This window comes from Papaver somniferum, chromosome 2 (genome assembly GCF_003573695.1).
Source record: "Papaver somniferum cultivar HN1 chromosome 2, ASM357369v1, whole genome shotgun sequence".
NCBI lineage: Eukaryota > Viridiplantae > Streptophyta > Magnoliopsida > Ranunculales > Papaveraceae > Papaver > Papaver somniferum.
Window position 1 is genome coordinate 155577672 of NC_039359.1, and position 9945 is coordinate 155587616.

The 9945-nt window shown below is 34.6% G+C and overlaps 1 protein-coding gene and 1 non-coding gene across 2 annotated transcripts; both read left to right on the forward strand.

Moving 5' to 3' along the window:
* The first annotated feature begins 3278 nt into the window (after positions 1 to 3278).
* LOC113349520 (transmembrane 9 superfamily member 7-like) lies at positions 3279 to 8277 on the forward strand. The gene is made up of 7 exons (XM_026593496.1): positions 3279 to 3482; positions 4406 to 4570; positions 4712 to 4821; positions 5001 to 5109; positions 5193 to 5305; positions 6592 to 6742; positions 6817 to 8277. Exons 1-7 carry the CDS (start codon positions 3375 to 3377, stop codon positions 7972 to 7974), a joined length of 1914 nt encoding a protein of 637 aa, XP_026449281.1. The 5' UTR covers positions 3279 to 3374; the 3' UTR covers positions 7975 to 8277.
* On the forward strand, positions 5892 to 5976 carry LOC113354796. The gene has a single exon (XR_003362011.1). It is a non-coding gene; the product is annotated as a small nucleolar RNA snoR98 (small nucleolar RNA).
* Positions 8278 to 9945: the final 1668 nt, after the last annotated feature.

Consider the following 9945-nt stretch of genomic DNA (forward strand, 5'->3'; position numbering starts at 1 on the left):
TAACTTGTGCATCAAAATGCATCAACAAGCATAATGATCTCCTAAATCCCAAATCTAATAATCTCATACTGTCATCAATTAAGATTTCTTCAAAACAACAAAAATTAAAAAACCCAATCAAAGAAGTAGGAATTACCTGTAGGTACTATTATAGTGTTCTTAGTTAGTGGCAGGTCCACCCACTAAAGCCAAGTAACGGTAGGTCCATAATTAAAAGAAAAGAGAAAAATGGACCTAAGTTTTTAAGTCCAGGTCCTGCACACGTGTGTAAATATTATGTGCATTTTTAGAATTCCCAAAATAGCCTTTACTATATATAACAGAAACATAAGCCAGTTTCTCTCCATATTTTTTTCTTCTCAGATTCAGTTTCTCTCTCTCTCTCTCTCTCCCCCTCTCCCTCTCCTCTTCTCTACTGATGCTGGATTTAATGAAATCAATTCATTTTCTTCATTCTTTAATTTCTAGTTTTTTGTATTAGGATAAAGCTTGGAAACGAAGAACATCTTGATCGATTAGTTTGTGATGAAACAGTGTGGTAATATATTTTTAGAACATCTTGATCGATTCAAGAACGCAAATCGATTCTAGCCTTTGGTAAGTTGATTTTCCTTATTAATCTTCTTCTCGTAATGTTTATTCGAAGGTTTCAAGATCTAATCATTAATTATTGATGTTTGATTATGTTTTCCAATTTGCACGCATGATTAATCAAGTGTTCCTTCAGTTTCATGAAAATAATCCAGATCTAGATCAATAGTTACGTTTTTTATTCATTTCGTTACTAGATCTGATTATACTAGTTTTCTTTTGTTGGGTTTAGGTTTTTTTCAGTTGTTTTTGTGTATGAACTATCAGTACGTATATGATGTACTGACAAAAAACCTAGTTAATTGTTTAGTTTTTGTTTAAATAATTTTTTTTGTTGTTGTTTTATCCAGCAATAATATATGCATACTGAATAATTACGTTTTTTTTATTCATTTTGTTACTAGATATGATTATAATAGTTTTATTTTGCTGGTTTTAGGTTTTTTTTTTCCGGTTGTTTGTGTATGAACCATCAGTACATATATGCTATACTGACAAAAAACCTAGTTAATTGTTTATTTTTTGTTTAAATAATGATTTTTGTTGTTTGATCCAACAATACATATATCGCATACTGGAAATAAGATGCTTTGATTTTATTTTTTTTATTCATAGACTTATCACTTCTTTTGATTTACTTTCCACTGAGACTATAGTTTTACTTCGGCAGGTTATGTTAGCACCGCAATAAATGATGGACCTGGGTGTTTGATGTTAAGATGTCCTGATCCATCTTGTGGGGCTGCTGTTGGTCAAGACTTATTAATTTACTGGTTTTTGAGGAAGATAAGCAGAAGTATTCTTGTTACATTCTTAGATCTTATGTTGAAGATAATAAAAAGGTAAGCTTGCTGACTTATTACTTTTTTCATAATACAAGGTAAGCTTGATTGTTCTTTTAGGGTTTTTAATATCTAATCGTTTTATGAATGCTTGGTTGTTTATTTTATTTTTATGAAAATAGTTCAGATCTAGATGAATAATCACGTTTTTTGTTCATTTCTTCAGTAGATTTGATTATATCAGTTTCATCTTGTTGGTTTTAGATTTGTTTTGAGTTTGTTTTTGTGTATGAATCGACAGTACGTATCTGCAGTATTGACAAAAACCTAGCTTTATAAACTTTTTTTATTTGATTCACAATTACATATACAAAATATATAAATAAAAGTGTTTCAATTCTGTTTTTGCGTAGATTCGTTAGTTGTTTTTGACATACAACTGATTTTTAGATTATGAATCAGCAGTACATATATGGCATACTGAAAAATACTGCTTTGATTTTGTTAGTTTTTTATAGTATTATCACTTTTTTTGTCTGATCCAGAAGTATATATATGAAATACTGAAATAAAAGTGTTCAGATTCTGATTTTTCATATATACATTCATTACTGCTTTGGTTTATAGAATTTTATCACTTTTGTTGTTTAATCCAGGAGTACATATATGGAATACTGAGATAAAAGTGTGCAATTCTGTTTTCACAGATTCATTACTTATTTTTGACATGAAATTGATTTTTAAGTTGTGAATCAACAGTACGTATATGGTATACTGAAAATTACTGCTTTGATTTTGCTATTTTTATTGTTTTATCTTCTTCTTCTCCTTTTTAATTCAGAAGTACATATGTGGAATACTGAGACAAAAGTGTTTCAATTCTGCTTTTTCATAGATTCATGACTTTTCTTTGACATGCAGTTGATTTTTAGATTATGAATGCAGTAGTACATATATGACATACTGAAAAATAATGCTTTGATTTGGTTTTGGATTCTCTGAAATCGATTTCCGAATGTTATAATCTAATAAATATTGAACCTTTTTTTGCAGGTGGTGTTTGTATGGGAAATTAAAGGAGAAATAAGAGTGTGGGATACAAGTCTATTGCTAGTTTGTTTGTTTTTTTAAAATAGTTTTATCATTTTTTTGTATAATCCAGAAGTACGTACATGAAATACTGAAATAAAAGTGTTTCAGTACTGTAATTTTATAGATTCATTACTTGTTTTTGACATGCAGTTGATTTTTAGATTATAAATCAGCAGTACATATATGGAATACTGAAATATACTGCTTTGGCTTTGTTATTCTTTATAGTTTTATTAAAAAAAAAATTGATCCACAAGTATATGTATATGGAATACTGAAATACTGAAATAAAGTGTTCGATTCTGTTTTTCATTGACTTATTACTTATTTTTAACATCCATTTGTTTTTTAGATTATAGATCAGCAGTACATATATGGAATACTGAGAAATATGTTATTTCACACGTGTTTAGTTATAGGGTATAGTAGTCATTTTCTTGATTTAAAAAACTTTGGACCTTAGGATAAAGATAAAATCCAGTTGGACCCTACTATAAATAACTATATGGACCTAGGACCAAACAACAAATTTTCCATCAAACAAACCCTTCACAATTAAGTTATTGACTATTACCAAAATAAAAAAAAAACCTCATCCTCTTTAACGTAAACAAATCATGTATTTTATCACTTGCCCATTTGCATCATTATATGCCTTTGCGTGTTAAATGTGAAACTATTTTTCAACGATCAAGATCATCCCGAAAAACTCCCTTAAACATACAATCTTAACCCTACACCTGTCACCCAAACCTTGCACTAACCGGTAAACTGTCTGTATCTCTATTCCATACTCTTATTTGTTGTTGAGAGAAGTATAAAATCTTCTTTCTTCTTTTCTCTGTTTCTCTCTGGTTCTTCTTCTTCTGCATCATCTTCATCTCAGTATCTTGGCTACGACCATCTAAGATGGGTAGCTGCTCCAGTTGGATCGCAACCCTACTATCATTCCTTCTCATCATCAGTTCTGCTCATTCTTTTTACCTTCCTGGTGTTGCTCCTCGTGACTTTACAAGGGTACGGTACCCCCTTTCTCCCCTTCTGCAGAAATTTTATAATGAAATGTTTAATTTGATTAGATCTTTTTATGATTCGCTGATTAGGGTTTGTTTGTATGTGGGTGATTGATTTCGGTTACTTTTTGGGTTTTTTTTGTGTGTTGTGTGGATTTGGGATCTTGGGTTTTGGGATAATAAGATCCGGGGTTGGATCTGATTGAGTTAATTTGTTGTTTATGGATCTGGGTTTTGAGAATTTGGATAGTGTGAATTTTGTCGGTAGTGTGTGATCTGTTTCTAGGGTTTGTGTTAATTTGAGGATTGGTGAAGGGGGATTGTTTCATTTTCTGTGTTAATTCGATTGAGGAATGTGGTTGCAGAGATCTATCTGCATTGTTGAATTAATAGTCTGGGTAGAAATGTTTTGACTTTTGTATATTTACTATGATGCCACTGAGCTTTGATGTCGGTCTGTGTGCAAATTGTCGGTGTTTTGAGATGAAGATCACTATTGGGAGTGATTTTAATATGTCGGAGTATTTTGCTAGTTTCTACTGTGTTTAAAAGTAGGTTAGTTCTGATCTCTGTGGGTATAGAAAATGAATGGAGATCCTTGGCAAATGCTACCTTATAACCTTTTAGAGATCTAATGAAAAATGCATATTTCATTGGAAACGCAAAACGATATGGGAGCTTGCTGAAGTTCTGTAAAGCATTCTTATCTTTCATGTTAACTTTCTAGTCTGTCAGAATGTATCCTTGTATGGACATGTAAAATATTTCCATTGTGCTAGGTTTGTTAGATGTGAGAATCAGCTTGTTAAATAAATTGTTACATCTTCTTTATAACTTACTTTGTCAGACAGTTGTTTCCTGTTCTGGTTAACTTTTGTTTTGTTATCGCTTATTCATCTAGTGGTGTTGCTTGTTTTTTTTGTACAGGGCGATGCACTTCAAGTAAAAGTAAACAAGCTTTCATCTACAAAGACCCAACTTCCCTATGACTACTATTTTCTCAAATACTGTAAGCCAACAAAAATTATGAACAGTGCTGAGAATTTAGGAGAAGTTCTTCGAGGTGATCGGATTGAGAACTCCATTTACACAGTGAGCCTCCACTTCCTGTATCATTTTTAGTTTTTATATTGTATCCTTCTCTAAAATGCTTATGCTTAGAGATTGTTGTCTTCATCAATGGTTCCATGTTTTATTTTGGTTTGAAACTGAATCGTTTTACTTGTATTCCAGTTTAACATGAGGGAAGAACTTACTTGCAAAGTTGCATGCCGTATGAAGCTTGATGCTGAAGCTGCAAAGAATTTTAAAGAGAAAATCGATGATGAGTACCGAGTAAACATGTAAGTAGGATTTTTTCCCCTTTGTTACTCGTACGACAAGAACATGATAATATATGAAGATAATTCATATTAGTATGAAACGTTGTGTCTTGCTGAGTTTAGTAGTTGTGATTCCTTTTTGTTCTCTGGGTTATTTTTTATCTTAAATATTGAAACATGGCCACTCTGTGGATATGCAGGATTTTGGATAACCTTCCAGTTGCAGTCCTTAGGCAAAGGAGGGATGGAACACAGGCCACCAGTTATGAACATGGTTTCCGGGTTGGTTTTAAAGGAAACTACGCTGGGGTAAGTAATAGATAGATTAGTTTCTGAGCTAAGTATGTGGGTGCTATTAATTTTGTGGTTCTTATATCAACTTTCTTGTGCAGAGCAAAGATGAGAAATATTTCATCAATAACCACCTTAGCTTCAAAGTCATGTATCACATGGATCCTGAGACTGATATGGCCCGCATCGTTGGTTTTGAGGTTACTCCAAACAGGTACAATAAATTTGTTGTCTCTTTGCAATGTTTGATCTTTTGTTTTCTTTTTTGTTGAGAGTTCACATGATGATACCCTACCTTTTTCATCCCTGGCATCAATCTGTGAATGTGTTAGTCTGTATATTTCATGTCTTAAACTTAGGATACATATACGACCATAGTTCAGGATTTGAGACAGTATCGAGTTTCAAATAAAACGAAGAAAACAAAAAGCTTTGGTGAAGTAAAGAAGGAAAAAACTTTATGGAGGAGGAACATATTAGATCATCAGATATGTACTGCTGCGTGTTTATATTTTTGATTTAGCAGTTTCCATTTGGTGGATGATTCCGTGGGGTTTGTATTTGTGGAATGGTCATGTTAGGACTAGCGTTCTGTGTTTTCAGTTTTCATTTAGGGATTTTGGGATTATATGCATCCTTGTATCCATAAATAAGTGTAGTACTTTATCAGCCTATAGCTAGTTTTTGGTGTATGCTATTCTTCACTCGAATGTCGTTCTAAAAATGAGGAAAGGAATAACAGTTGAAACATTGGTGTCTGTGTAGGTTCTTACTAACCAATATTACATAGTCACCACACTGTTTATTCCCAAAGATAATTGAAGCAGATATTAATGCTTGCAATCCTCTTCCATGGGTTGTTGGTTTGGCTTTTCTGTTATATTTCTTTTTGTCTATCAATTCCAACTCATAGAATTTGCATCAAAAAGAAAAAATTTCGTTCCGAAGAGTATATTTTCTCTATTTAGCATTTTTCTTTTTATCAATGTCTGCATATATACCCATGGCTGCTAATGGGGGGTACCAGTTAACTGGGGTGGGTACCAAAACCCCTGTAAGACAAAGTAGAAAGTCCTCTGTCTCATATGGAGTTTGGTACCCTCCCCAATAATCTGGCACCCCCCATGAGCAATGTTACCAAAGTAGCAGGTATGCGACTGTTGCTGATATTTGTAGTGTCCCAATCTGTGCTAACGACTGCTGTTTTGTATATTGAGGCTTTTTTCTATGTATTTGTTGGCGGGGGAAACTTTATTTTGAAGATTTTAGGTGTATCTAGGAGTCTTAGTTAAGTCGTGCGCATACACGCATCAGTTTTCTTTTGCATTTCTGGAAAAAGAATAATATTAATATCTACATTTTGGACACCCTTGATAATTCTAATGCATGTCCTTTTTGTCACTTTTTAACATTGTTGGAGATGTAGCAGCGTTATAGTTTTATTTGATGTTTCAATTCTGCTTTCTGCTTATTGTTTTCTTGCTGGCTATTTCAAAACAGCATCAATCATGAATACAAGGTTTGGGACGAGAAGAACCCTCAATTAGTTACATGCAATCCAACCACCAAAGTCATGCTTCAAGGTAGTACAGTTCCACAGGAGGTTGATAAAGATAAGGAGGTCGTATTCACATATGACGTCTCTTTTCAGGTACTTATCTTTTCACACCTTCACGTTCAAATTTGTAATATTTTCCACTTTTAACTTCGGTTTTGTTTTTGTAGGCTAGTGATATCAAATGGGCTTCACGATGGGATACATACCTCCTCATGAATGATGATCAGATCCACTGGTTCTCCATTATCAACTCACTGATGATTGTGCTCTTCCTTTCTGGTATGGTTGCTATGATTATGATGAGGACTCTATACAGAGATATTGCCAACTACAATCAGTTGGAGACCCAAGATGAGGCCCAGGAAGAAACTGGATGGAAACTTGTGCATGGTGATGTTTTCAGGGCACCTATTAATTCTGGCCTACTCTGTGTGTACGTTGGAACCGGGGTTCAGATTTTTGGAATGACACTTGTGACGATGATATTTGCGCTACTAGGATTTCTTTCCCCATCCAACCGAGGAGGCTTGATGACTGCCATGGTTCTCCTATGGGTCTTCATGGGTATCTTTGGAGGTTTCTGTTCAGCCCGTTTATATAAAATGTTCAAAGGCACAGAATGGAAAAAGAACACTTTGAAAACAGCATTCATGTTCCCTGCGATACTTTTCTCCATCTTCTTTGTTCTGAATGCACTTATCTGGGGAGAGCAATCGTCAGGCGCAGTTCCATTCGGTACCATGTTTGCCCTGGTTTTCTTATGGTTCGGCATATCTGTTCCATTAGTATTTGTTGGTAGTTACTTGGGATTCAAAAAGCCAGCAATCGAGGACCCTGTCAAGACAAACAAGATTCCAAGACAAATACCTGAACAGGCTTGGTACATGAAGCCAGTTTTTTCAGTTCTTATTGGAGGAATACTTCCATTTGGTGCAGTCTTCATTGAACTTTTCTTCATCTTGACATCAATATGGCTCAACCAATTCTACTACATCTTCGGTTTCCTGTTCATCGTCTTTGTTATCCTTCTCATCACTTGCGCAGAGATAACCATCGTGCTCTGTTACTTCCAGCTCTGCAGTGAAGATTACTATTGGTGGTGGAGGGCTTATTTGACATCTGGTTCATCCGCAGTGTACCTCTTCCTCTACTCAGTCTTCTACTTCTTTACCAAGCTGGAAATAACCAAATTGGTGTCTGCCTTCTTATATTTCGGGTACATGTTGATTGTTTCCTATGCATTCTTCGTCTTGACTGGAACAATAGGATTCTACGCATGTTTCTGGTTTGTCAGGAAGATCTACTCCTCTGTTAAGATTGACTGAAGACACGAGAAGAAATCTGAAAGTTCGATTTTGATGAGAGAGCGAGAGAAATATAGATGTAAACAAAATCAAGAAGAAAATTGGATTGAAGTTCAGAAAATTTGTCATGTTTTATGTTCTCCCCAACTTCATCATTTTGCAGATTGTAGTGTAGTAGTAATTTGGCTTTGCTTGTAACCCTTGATTCACTTATATTTTTACCTTTTTTTTCTTCTAATTTTCTTTTATGAACTCTGGATATGATTTGTGCTCAACTAAACTTAAATAAGCCAAGGCTGTGAGAGTTTCGAGTTCTGCATTTTACCACAAAGAAGCAATACTGGGAGAGAAATTTTGTGTTAAACAAGCCAAATCGGCTAGTACCATTTAATTTATGATAACCTTGTTAGTGGTTAGTTTTAATGGTGTTTGTCTAAAACTTTATCATATCTTGGGTCAGGTTCGATTGTGTTTGTTTGACCGTAGAAATAGGTTAATATAAATAATTATTTCTTAGACAATTACTTATTTTAAAGGAAAATAACTGTCTAACCCAGGTGAGGATACAGGTATCCCAAGTATTTGGAAGAATACCTTAACCTCACTTTTTTAGCTTCCTAAAATTAAGGAAGGTTTAATAATCCTTATCCAAGATTGAAATTGCAGCGAGACAAACACATTTTAACAGTTTTTTACTGGATAACCCAACTTAGGATGGGATATCCAGGATACCAAACACGACCCAAGGTTGTTTAGAAATTTTGAATCCAAAGACGTATGATTAAAGTTTAACAATAAATTTTTTTGAGTCAGATTTAAATTTTGATCAGTTTCAAACAGGATTTACTCGCAATCTGATCTGATTCGGGTCAAATAAGATGTCAGATCGTTTTTTTTTCTTTTCATTTTTCTAATGTCTGGCTCCGGTTATTTGAGTCAGACGTTATGAGTCAGATTTAGATGTACCGAGTCAGATACAAATGAATTCGATTCAGAGTCCGAGTCTGAAAAAAACAAACAACTTATTAGATAAGTCAGATTTAGATTTTGAATCAGACTCGAATATGATTTAGATTTGTGTTGTTATATCTTCTAATGTTTTTCGGTTTCATTCTCGCTTATATATATAATCTGAGCACTTTCAGGTAAAACGTTTTTTAGCTGGAACCATTAAAAACGTGAAAAACTCATTCAGAACAGAAGAAGCTAAGAAATCTTGGAATTGGGGGGTTTTGTTTGAAACTGTAAATTAGGGTTTCTTGGCGATAATTGAAAATGAAACAATCATCCAAAGACCCCTTTGAGGTTGCTTTTGAAGAAGATGAGTACGAAAACAATGAAGAAGAAGAAGAAGAAAATCACACTACTACTGCAAATAATAACAGCCAATCAGTGAAACTAGAGCTAGACAAAGATTACGACGAAGAAGAAGAAGAAGAAGAAGGTAAAGAGAAATCAATTGAATCTCCAAATAGAGACAATGGATTTGATGAGGAAACCTAAGGGTGTACAGGAACCGAGTCGGACCGATGGACCGAACCGGAACCGGTGGAACCGTACCTGGTTTTGGACCGAACCGAGGTACAAGGTACAGGTACCGGTCCAAAAAACAGGAACCGAGGTCTGGGGGTACAGGTACACGGTTCTGTACAAGTACCGTGCCGTACCGGACCGAATGTCCCGAATGAGCCGTTAGATTTAGGGGATAAGGGATCAGTATTAGCCGTTAGATTAGAGGGGGGTATATAAGCGAACATTATAGGGTTTCCGTTTCTCTTCTTATTTTCTTCTTCTTTTTTTCCGCCTCCTCTCTGTCTGAGAAGGGACGGGCGACAATCTTCTCCATTACAAATGTTGATTAACAGAGACGAGCGACAATCTTCTCTTCTCCATTATAAGTGTTGATTCAAAGGGTAAGTGTTGATTCAAACGGTAAGTAATTAAGATTTGTAAGCGAACTGAACCTACTTTGAATCTCAAGTGTTGACTCAA